Genomic DNA, 11,995 nt, shown 5'->3' with positions numbered 1-11,995 from the left:
TGCCTTTGTGTACCATAGAAGTGTGCTTATGTTGGGCAGCATCTTACCTCTCCGTTACTCCATTACTTGCTCCAGTTGAATTACAAGCTTTGGGCTGTGGGCTAATCTAACCTTACCAGAAGCTCTACAAAATCTAGCTCAAAAGTTCGATCCTTTTGTACGTGAGATTCATCAGTCAGCCCTTGCTTGCGCGCATACATTACGCACACTGCAGAGTCTCGCGCTGAATTCTCTCTCTACTTTTGTCTCCGAGGATTGGGACGCATCGGCACTTTTAAGTTTCAAAAAGGGAGGGAGAATGTTTTAATGGCATGCCAAGCCAACAGGAAAGAGGGGGGCACATGCGCAGAATCTTCTTTGAGTGCGGCCTTCTTCTTTAGAGGGACCCTTGTTCTGCGTTCTCCAATATGGACTTCACGGTAGAAGGCTAGAACTTTAGAAACCTGAACTTTGAAGATAAGGGGCAGAGAGAGAGAAGAGAGAATGTGAAAGTGCTGGCAGCTGCACTGCTGCGTACTACGTAGTTGGCGAGGCTTTCCGTGCCGTTTCCAGCGAGAGAGAGAGAGAGAGAGAGAGAGAGAGCCACTTGAGAGAACACGACCCCGCGAATCAACCATCAATTGCAAGAGGAAGGGTCGTAAGTGAGCCTGTGTGAAGGGCGTCGGGTATAGAGGGAGACTCGTTGTAGAGAGTCGAGACCCATCTCTGTGCAAAGATGTAGAGAGAGAGACCCATCCCTCCAAACATGTCGAGAGCGACAGAAAGGAGGGGAACTAGGGAATCGTTTTGTCCAGAAATGTATAGAGAGAGAGAGAGAGAGAGAGCGAGAGAGAGAGAGAGAGAGAGCTCCATTCCTCCAAATATGCACAGAGAGTGACAGACGCGATATAAAATCCACTCTCTAGAGTGTGCAGAGAGAAGAAAGGAAAGCTAGAACTTGAAAGAAAGAGAGGGTCTCTGAGAGAGAGAGAGAGAGAGAGAAGAGGTGAAGAGAGAGGGGAGGGAAAACGAAGCCCATTTCTTCAAGAGAGAAGAGCGTTCATTTTTCTCTCATGCGCCCACTCCGTCCAGCATCTTTTTTTTTCTGCTGGGCTCTCACAACAGTAGATGTGTGTGCCTTTGAATGGGCTCCGGCGTGCTACATTGTGGGACGGTACTCTCGTACTCAATCCGCATTCTGTGCAGTGGCATCCACAAAGTAAATGCCCATGGCGACTTCCATATGCAGTAGGTACTCTCTCTTTGCAGCAGCAAGCAAAACTTGGCAAGACTCTTCACACAAAGCAACTCTTCCTACTCCTTCCCCTTTCCTTGATTAAGGAGGCCCGTCAGCCTCCCCCCTCCCCCGTTCCTTCCTTAGGGAGAGGCCCATCCTCCTCTGTTTCTGCTCTAGAGAGACCTGAGCCTCAGACAAGACAAAGCTTCCAGCAACCCCCCTGCTCTAAATCTGACAACCGTCCTTCCTCCACACTCTTGAGATCCCTACCCACCATTACTCTGCTCCGGCCTCTTTGCCATTTTGCAAGCACTTTTCGACAAACAGACCTTGTACCTTTGAGATTAACCTAGCTGGACAAGCTTCTTCTTTTGTTCAAACGAATCTTGTTCTGCAAGGTAGAGAAACATACAGGCTCCTTGCTTTGTACCAGTGCGCTTTTCATTCGACAAGCCCAGCGAATGCTGAAATAAGTCCCACTATAATCAGCAGCATAGTAATTTTAAGCAAATTCTCGTAAAGCAAGTGTTCGTACCAGTGCCCTGCTTGCATTAGCAATCAAGCTTGGCTTTCTTGGACGCTACCGTGATTGTTCAGAAGTAAAGCCGTTATCTGAGGAGCCTACTTTGCTCTGCAGTTAATAGCAGGGTTAATCTTCCATCTTCTTGGGCTGAATCTTTTTCTGCAGTTGTGCCAGTCTTTCCATACCCAAACATCACTACGTTGTCTTTTTTGGCTTTTGGTGCAACATATCGAAGTCGCCATTGCTTGAGTGCAGAATTGAGGCACATTCGGTTAACCCAGTGGACAGGGGTTAAGTGTATCACTTGAAGAGGAGGCTGCTTTTTGTGTGATTAATTCTGCAGCATACTTGAAAAGATGGTTTCATGCAGGTGTTATATTTAGTGCAATGTAGGATCCTTGGATCACACATCCGGTGTAGCTAATTGTCAGCTTGTACCATCTTGACGAGCTCTGGTTAGATTAGAGAACAGGAGGAGCTATCTTAATTTTGTAGTGAAAGGCTTGTAAAGAGATTATTTCCCCTGTTGAACCACAGAAGGTTCAGTGTGCAACCCAGCAGTCGGAGTTTCACAATGTATCAAAAGAATCTGTTTGTTAGGATGGCTTAAATGCTGGCAACTTCATGGTGTTCCAACGCATTGGAGAATCATGAAGGATCTGAGATGGGGGTCGAGGAAATGGTTTTTCCTCAACTTCCTGGTTGCATGCATATATGTGGGAACTGGGCAGCTTTCTGTGGTTCTCTCAATATTAAAGTCTCAGTCATCTCCCATATGGGCACCATCAGGGGTCATGGTGGCTGCAGTGCTAATATTTGGACACAAAGTCTTCCCAGGCATCTTGTGTGGCACAGTTGCGAGCAATATTTTGTACTTCATGCGGCAGCACAAGCCAGATGCATACTTCCCAGCTTCTATTGGGCTTAGTTTGTTTTCATTGCTGGAGTCCATCTCCTGTGCATGGTTACTGGAGCATCCTCTTTGTTACAGAAACGGTCGCTTTCACTGGCAGGTATTTCTTTGACTTATCTGGGTTCTACGTTCTCTAGATGAACTGTGCTGGAGGCTACCACTTGCAAGGGATGCATTTAGAAGCTAGCAATAGAAGGCTATTAATCCGTTTTTCATGTCGTGGTTGCTCCGATTTATAATAGTGCACTTTGAAATTGAAAATGGATACTGGGAACTAAGGTTGAATCTCCTTGTGCTGCCGGTAATTGTTGTGGAAGTGTACACAAGAAAGTGATTTTTGTGATGTTAAAGAAGGAATCAATGCTCAATGTGTACAAGCTTGTGACTCACTCTTTTTATTTTATGTGGTGTGAGTGTTAGTCTTTTGAGCAGCAATTAGGGCACAGTTGTGCTTTTCATGTTGTTTTGTCAATTAGCTTATCATTTGTTGGCAAATTCTGCTCGCAAGACTAGATGGGTTAGCCCACAGGACTGGCCAACTTTTTACAAATTACAGCATGCACCTAACTTAAGAAAGGTGGCAGTCTCTATCTGTAAGCACCCATGGAAATTTTATGCCGTGGTGCTAGGGTGTCCGTTGAACTACTGATTGACCTTGCTGGATCGTACTCACTTTTATCATAAAAATTTCAAAACGCAGAATCTGTCAGATTTACTGAGAGGCCCTATGTTGCAGGATGCAAGAGATGGAAACCTCTCTATTGACACTTTCCATGATGCCCTATGGCTATTCATAGTAGCTCCAGTTACGACTTTTCTTGCAGGGACGGGCAATGCATTAGTTCTCACTTTGTCAAAGGTTTCTAAGTGGAATCAATTTATGAAGGTCTGGCCAACATGGGTGCTTGGTGATTTGTCAGCCATCCTTTGCTATGTGCCATGCATTCTTCATGTTTGGAACCTGTTCCATGAGGATCTTCACATGTTTTGCTGGGGGAGAAGTAAGCAAATGAAGGCTTGCTTGGCAGCTAAACGAAAGCTTCGCAATCCAACAAGCTTGCAGACAAACTGCCACGTTGAGTCATCATTATACACATCAAGCAGTGTTTCTAGAGAGCATTCAAGTACAGTGGACATCAAGGTTGCTATATCAGAGGAGGGTGGATCGACTGAGAACTCTTTGAAAGCTGATCATGTCTCTTTGCATATAGTATCGTCAAGGACACAACTGGGGAAGTGTTGCTGCAAGTGCAAGGGAGAAAAGCACAAACGACATGCTGGAGCAAACATTGCTGATGTCAAAAGTGCCCATGGCTATGATGGGGAACGAAGTGGGAGGGTTCAACCTTGGAATTTGCACCTTGAGAAAGACTTGGTTCCTTCCACTAACAGTATCATGATTCCAAGAGAACAGCTTTGGGAAGCTCCAGACTTTTCAATACAAAAGTTTCTCATGCGGCTGGCTGAATGTGTGGTGCTATTCGTGCTTCTGATCAGCTTGTGCTTGTTTATCTTCTTCAATGTCGGGATCCCACCTACTAACAAGTTTGTTCAGCACTTGTCGTATCTCGTGTTCCCTGTGGTCATTTGGGCATCCTTCCGTTTCAACCGTGTGGGCCTACCGCTTGCTGTGGTAGTGGTGGCTGTCATAGCAAGTGCAGGTACTGCCAACCACCACGGGCCCCTCTATCATGAGGGTGGCAGTGATAGCTCATTACTACAGGTAGAATTTCTCTGGCTTGTTTCCAGACAAAATTCTAGATGGAAGGTAACTAAGTTTACTCTAATGTATGATGATTTTTACATACATGGCAGGTGCAAATGTTTGTCAGTGTGGTGGCAATGGTGGCTATCACTTTGGCAGCTATAGTGCATGACAGGAAGCAAATGGAAGGAGAGCTAAACCAAATGAATCAAACTTTAGAGTCTCAGGTAATAATTCTGGGAGATCTGCATGCTGTAAGCGAGGACTCAAAACCAGAGTGTCTCTCACGCACATGTACATGTGCACACACAAACAGGCACTGTCACACACACATGCTAAGAGGTTTCTTAAACTTACTTATATCGTTTAATAAGGTCCAAGAGCGCACAAAGGAACTAGAAAAGGCAAATCTCGAGCTACAAGTATCACAAGCTGCAGCAGAAGAGGCTAGCAAGGCGAAGTCAGAATTTCTTGCCAACATGAGTCATGAAATCAGGTGATTCTAAGTGCGATTTCAATGTTCTTCATAGATAGTCTGTTCTTTGTTGTGGAGTTGTCCTGCTCCATGGCATGCTTAGAGCATAAAAAGATGTGCCAAGTTCGTCACTGATGAGGATTGATACTTTGTTGCGTCAGCTTTGTATGAGAATGTTTGAGCAATCTGTCAACATTGAAGCAACACATGGAACAGTTCATTTTTGGTCACTCATGATGTAGACACATCCTTGTGCCTCTCTTACACACATCTAAAAGTTCACCAATGCGCATTGTATTTTCCTTTACACACACTCTTTTGTGAGAGAGACATTCTGCAGGAGTCAAAGTGTAGCAGTAGGGATGGTGACACAAAAAGCCACTTACTCTAAGGCTCCATCCCATGCAGCTGGGGACATTCAAATATAACTGTCTATATTTGAGGATGTTACTGAAAGTTGTATATTCTACAAAACGTAGACTAAAGACTTGTATTTAATGTTTATTCTCTGGAGAAGGCTATTTGTTCTTTGTTGACATAAACTTCCTAGATCATTTTGTGGTGAGGTTGAGGCTTGTCAACTAACAACAGAGATTTCTTTAGGATGGGTCATAGCAGGACAACCTTGAGGAAGTTCAAAATTGAATGTAAATTGCATAGAGCTGCAATGATTTTGAGCCTTTCAAATGTCCCCTCTAACAAGGCAGATTTTTAAAATAATATCGTTTCTTACATAAAAGTGGATTGAATTCTTGCTCTCAAATGCCTTAGGTCGGACTCCTTGTTAGAGTTTGGATTACATGGTGTATTCTGTAGTCTTTAAAATTGATTTCAAGGTGGCCTTGGCAGAACTGATGTACACTTTTTGTGAAAAGTACCCACTCACATATTGAGTCATGACATGCCGGTGTTTATAGAGCTCTCAAACTTCAATTTTAAAACAGAAACATTACAGGGGAAGGAATGGAGAGAAGACGACCCTTGTGTCAAGGAGCATGCAAGAAGATGGAAACAAAACTAAAGGCAGAAAAACATTAATTTTGACAAATCATTTAAAACAGTATGTACACATAGTTCAGCATCAAACTGCTCGAAGATCTTTTCTTGACTCGCAATTTGGCTTGCTTTCCGTTGTCAAGTGGGTAACGTTTCTGAAATTGTTTTAGCAGCATTCTGATGGGTGTTGTAACTTGTCATTTTTGGGCAGAGGCAGGGTCGGAAGAGACTAGTTTAGTTGTTTACTTATAATAAGTACCTTAAGCTAGAGCTATTGTGAGGAGAAAAGATGTTCCTCATAGGCTTCTCTTTGAGTATTGCAACTGTTGATCTTGCTTGTCATGACTCTTCCTAACGATTTATTGTGCTTCTTACAGAACGCCCATTCATGGCATCATTGGGATGGCATCCTTAGCACTAGATACTGACCTTACTGAAGAACAAAGGGAGCATCTCGAAACAGTATCACAGTCCGCTGATTGCCTTCTTCACATTGTAAATGCTATACTTGATCTGGCAAAAATTGAAGCAGGTCGTTTGGAGTTGGAGCACATGCCCTTTAGTCTATCAGGAATTATCGAGTCAACTATGAAGATGCTTCAGGTAAAGTTATGAGTTTGTAAAGTAGCTCTTTTACCAGCCAGAAGCCAGAAGTGCAGCTATTGAATACACATGTTCACCCTCAGAAGTGCACACAAACTAAGTTTGGGAACATGAGGAGGTGTGTGTGTATGAAAATACACAAAACTAAGTTTTGGAAACATAAGAAATTGTGCATTTATGGGTGCGAATGCTTTCTGTTTGTGTGTGTATATTGAATGCTAATCTTTTGTCTGTAGTTTTGACGAGTCAGCTCTGTTTTCTGCAGATACACATACATACATACATACGTATTGTAACTATATATTGCTGATGGGAAACTTGAAAGTGAGAGAAAAACTTAGAATAAATATAGCACACAATGAGACAACACCCTCAAAGAGAGAGGCACGCGCAGACATTGATACAGATCACGCTCTAGTTGAGATAGGTAAGCCCTCTTCTTTCATCGCACTAGGCGGCGAAAGATAATCCGTGACTGTCTATGTGTAGTAGTACCCATGAGCACCTCTCTCTGTAATCTGATCCTCGTCTCTCTCTACATTCCTCATCATACCAACTGTTCTGAGGCATGCTCCCAGATCGTCCGCGTGTAGGCTAGCTATGGGGATATGCCTCTGATGCTGCATCGTGGAGCGTCTCTGTCAGACTCTGGGTGAGCTAATCTAGTGGTCATCCCGGCTCTTGAGTGCATAGCTTCCTATATATCTCATCAGTGTACACGGGATCCGTCTCCCTCGTGAAGGTATACCGAGTACGTGTGGAGGCCTCTCCCAATGGAGCGTCTCTGTCAGAATCTGGGTGAGCTCCTCTAGTGGTCATCTTGGCTCTTGAGTGCATAGCTTCCTATATATCTCATCAGTGTGTACACGGGATCCGTCTCCCTTGTGAAGGTGTACCGAGTACGTGTGGAGGCCTCTCCCAATGGAGCTATGTTGAACTAGAATGGAGTGAAGACAAGATAGCATGATCAACTGCTACCCCAACTAGCCTAGTTCCCACCATGAAATCTTGAAAGGAAGGAATGAGTCCTGGCGGAGCCATAACATAATCCATTGTACTAGCACCATGCCGATGTGGAAAGCATGTAAAACCACCTGCTGTGCAGGGGATCTCTGTAGGCCATTCAAAATGGCCAATCCATGTGCAGTCTCCATATTGATCAAGTATTTGCCATACTTAGTGTGCTCCTCATCCTGTGATAATCTAGACAGGCCCATTTCTTTGATATCAAGCTCTCGCATCCACTATTGTGCCTATCTTCAAGTCGGGAGATCCTATGGAAAGAATTACCGAACCATCATGGTTGGTCACACTCTGACTAGGCTATATGCATCAATTCTTGAGCATGAGTTGAGTGGATGGACAGAGAGAGAGGGCATACGAGCAGCAGGACAGGCAGGGTTCAGGAGAAGTTTCTCCACTCTTGACGAGATTTTGACACTCAAGAGCCATTATTGAGGAGGGTAGACACCATGGCAGGAGGATATATTGTAGCTTTGTGGATTTCCGCAAAGCCTTTGATACAGTGCCACGAGCCAGACTCATACACAGATTGCAAGACATGTGGGTGCCCATAGAGCTGATATGGGAGATCTTAGCTTGTAAGGTGCAGCGGAATGAATGTTGAACTTTGCTCAAGATGAGTGCTCCGAACTGTAATCAAGGATCCTTTTACTTAGGGAAGGGAGAGCCTTCCGTTCTTAATGTGAGAGTGCGATGGACACCAACAAAGTGAATGGACACTGTGAGTGAAAGTGCATGAGGCTGAGAGATAGAGAGAGAAGAGAATACGACACCAGAGACGTTGTAAAACCCTCCTCCAAAGGCCCCACTCTCGATGGCGAGAGTGGTCTACTATTGATTGCACAATTTGGTACAAGAGTAGATGGATGCTAATTGATGCAAGTCTACTGGGCTATGTTGATGTCGACAGTGGTGACGATGGAACCGAGTCTGTGGCTGAAAACTGAGTGTTCCGATAACCTATTGTATTGCTGTCCAAAAACGCCAAGGATGCTGAAATCTGCTGATGCAAAAACGAACCTGCATCTCCTTTAAATGCTGCTGAAAACTGATGTGGGGCTGCGGTGCAAGAATGCTATGAGTGGATGAATTGGCTGCTCCAAAACGTTGGAATCGGTGGCCCCAAAACGCTGGAATCAGTGGCCAAAAACGCTGAATAGTTGCCTCTTTCTCGCTGGCTATAGGGCTGAAAATGCTGACTGAAAAACGCTGTGTTGAGGCTGGAAACGCTGCACAGGCTAGCTTGGAAAACGCTGGCAGGCTGAGGCTATGGCGATGAGGCTAGATGCTGAAAACGCTAGGGGGATTGTTGTGTAGAACGTTGGTCTTGCTGGGGGAAATCGCCATCAAAGGGGGAAGTCTTGCTTGAGAGAGAGAGGGGGAACTTGCTGCCCTTTGCCTGTGTTCTCCTTGCTCTTCTGCCAAATAGTGCTAGCCTAGGTTTGCTTATATATTATCTTACCCAAATTGCCCTACTCAGTTCACAACAAAAGTCACTTAAAATAATAAGTGAAAAATGTCAAAAATAAGGAAAATAGGTTTAATGCACTGAAATTTCTCCTGATGCATTCTGTTGGATTCTGATGGTAATGCTGATGTCATGCTGTGTGCAACTAGAGGATATGCATCTACTCTATGTGCTTGGGCATGCACGGTCTGCGAACAGACTCACAAAAGTGCCATAACACTTCCTTAGCTAGACTGACTGGACTGACTGAACCCTTGTCATGTTGTAGCTTGTCCACGGACACATAGGGTTGGATGTGTGACATCGCTTTGTACAGGACAGTGGTAGGACATGTACGCACTACTTAGGGCATGTCCGACATGGTTCACTCCACCATTGGGGTGAAGTAGGGTTGTCCCCCATCTCCGACTCTCTTTGGGATATATGTAGATGAGTTTTCAAATTATGTATAGGCAGAGGGGGATAGAGGTGCTCAACTTGCAGGGACATGGATTCTGTTGCTATTATATGCTGATGATATTGTGCTGATCTCAGATTCTCCAGAGGGGATGCAACGTCCTTTGGATGCATTGCATGTATTTGCAGGGGACAGTGGATTGAACCTTGGTAAGACCAAGGTAATGGTGTTGAACACCGCGACGCAGTGGGTAAGGACGTCCGCCCCCACTTTTACATATGGTCGAGAGACTGTGGAGTATGCAGATACATACACTTATCTTGGGGTGGTTTTCAGTGGTCCAGTATTTTTCTTGAGGCGTGCAACACATACGCGATTGACCAGAGCCTATGCAGCATTGGGGAGAGACTTGAGAGGATACGTTTGCAGGTTTAGTTCCAAGAACCTCGGATAAAGCTTTGGCTCTTTGACACTTTGGTCACTTTGGCCATGCTGTACGGAGTGGAGATATGGGGCCCCTCAGTTGATCATCATAGTAGAGCTGGCAGTACTGATGGATGGAGATGTATGGAGAAGCCCTTGTTGTCTATGATTTCTCGGATGATTAGGGCCAAGGCCTCACTACCACATGACATTATTAGGGCGGAGCTCGTTGCTCCTCCATTGGTAGTGGAGGCACTCACTCGATCAGTTTCTTTTATGCATAGCACTTGGGCTCTCCCTACAGACAAATATGCTCGATTAGCACTAGAGTCTTCGCGACAGCTGGCATTGTAGGGAGATAGATCATGTTGGTATGCAGAGATGGCATCTTGGTTTTAGTTACATGGCTTGAGTATGGATCGGCTACCCCCATTTTAGTACTTTGGATGCACCCTCCATCTCCCTCACTAGGGTAGAAATTACCAGGTTCATTAGACAGGACTTGATTTAGCTGGCTACGAAGAGGACATGAGCTAGGTACGAAGATGACTTTCTATATAGAGCATCTTCTCCAACTCACGGAGGATGGTTTTGTGATTAGACCAGGATACATGGACGCTCATCTATCCCACGATGTGCTATTGGTCAGATATGCACATCCTCACATCAGCTAGAGATCGAGATAGGTAGATTTAGAGGAGTACCCGCTTAGTCCAGGATTTGTCAGGTGTGCTAGATAGAGCCAGAGACAGAGCTACATCACATATGTCACTGCCCAATATACTATGAGATACGAGGCCGCTTTCACTGTCTATTCAGAGAGGGTTTTGGGCCACTTTCTATAGTCATGAGATACCAGGATCAGAGATGCCTCGGATTATACTTACTGGAGATTCGCAAACACAGAGAGGACTTCTTGAAGAGGGGTACAATGAGAGAGATCCAGCAACAGCAGAAAATTACAGATTTCTTTGAGTCACAGACAGAGGAGTCCGAGCAACCCCAACAACAAAACAACACCAGAGGCTTCAGAGGCATACTGCTTGATCGGGTGATAGAGTTGGGGCGGTCCCGTCACCCACGGATGAGGGGGCCCTCTCGACATCGACGCAGACTGCGACAAAGGATCCATACCATACTGGCACGACATAGGAGCCGTCCTGACAGAGTGCCTACCTTGGAGGACATTGAATCTATATAGCCTTTTGGATACTGATGTATATGTATATGATGCCTCGACTGTCAGAGAGCTCCATTGTATCAGCTCACCCTTTGTATTCCCCTTGTATCAGCTTTCACCCCACCCCTACCCACTATTTTCTTTTCAGTTCTTTGTACTTTTTGTACCCAGACTTGGTATTAAATTCACCACATGTAACCTTTTGGTCTCATAGGTCATTTTGGCCTTTTGAAGACGCTAATATTACAATTCATTTCATTTCTCTCTCTCTCTCTCTCTCTCTCTCACACACACACACACACACACACACACACACACACACACACAGAGAGAGAGAGAGAGAGAGAGAGAGAGAGAGAGAGAGAGAGAGAGAGACTTGTCTGGAACGCAGATTAGAGCCAAACAGAAGCAATTAGATCTATCGTGGGATGTAGCACCGGATGTGCCCAATGTTCTGATTGGTGATGCGGGACGTCTACAGCAGTGCATACTGAACCTTGGTAAGATAGTATGGGGTCAAGTGAGAGCGTCAAAAGCACTTGCTCTTTTCTGAGCTGGTCGTGTTGTTTCTTTGCAGTTGGAAATGCAATCAAGTTTACCCTCAAAGGCTCAGTTTCTCTCACGGCAAAGCTTTTTACTGGAGAGATTCATAGAGGAGAGAAAAGCCCTTTTGCCTCCACAAGATTTCCAAAAAGCTCAATGCTGTCAACTGTTGTCGGCTCAGCGAATTGCTCCTTTAAGAGGACCTGTAGAAGTGATGCACCAAATACATCTGATGCTTTTGATAATGGTGGACATTGTAGAAATGGTACACATGGAACATCGATGTTGGAAGTGGGCATGGAATGTATGCTGGGCCCAAATGATGCTCCCGGTAACAAGCCTCATGATGTAAAGATTGCTGAGAAAGTAGCGGTACTGTTTGCTGTAGCTGATACAGGAATAGGCATAAGCAAGGAAAATCAAAAAGAAATTTTCAAAGCATTTTCTCAAGCTGACAGCTCTACAACAAGGCTATATGGAGGGACTGGTCTGGGACTTAGCATCGTAGAAAGGTAAGTTATAGTAGTGCA

At 44.9% G+C, this 11,995-nt stretch overlaps 1 protein-coding gene across 1 annotated transcript in view; it reads left to right on the top strand.

Annotated features, from left to right (window-relative positions):
• The first annotated feature begins 511 nt into the window (after positions 1-511).
• Positions 512-11,995, top strand: part of LOC147463038 (histidine kinase CRE1-like) — a 32,497-nt gene continuing 21,013 nt past the window's right edge. Inside the window, exons 1-7 of the mRNA XM_086486732.1 lie at positions 512-2,752; positions 3,389-4,375; positions 4,468-4,584; positions 4,732-4,853; positions 6,206-6,431; positions 11,314-11,422; positions 11,500-11,977. Coding sequence (XP_086342858.1) covers positions 2,390-2,752; positions 3,389-4,375; positions 4,468-4,584; positions 4,732-4,853; positions 6,206-6,431; positions 11,314-11,422; positions 11,500-11,977 — 2,402 coding nt within the window. The 5' untranslated portion in view covers positions 512-2,389. The remainder of the gene's footprint in view (positions 2,753-3,388; positions 4,376-4,467; positions 4,585-4,731; positions 4,854-6,205; positions 6,432-11,313; positions 11,423-11,499; positions 11,978-11,995) is intronic.

The sequence above is a fragment of the Adiantum capillus-veneris genome, chromosome 2 (genome assembly GCF_014529385.1).
Source record: "Adiantum capillus-veneris isolate H3 chromosome 2, ASM1452938v2, whole genome shotgun sequence".
In the NCBI taxonomy this organism is placed as follows: domain Eukaryota; kingdom Viridiplantae; phylum Streptophyta; class Polypodiopsida; order Polypodiales; family Pteridaceae; genus Adiantum; species Adiantum capillus-veneris.
Note: the sequence above shows the minus strand (reverse complement) of the source record. Positions and strands in the feature narration are given on the sequence as shown.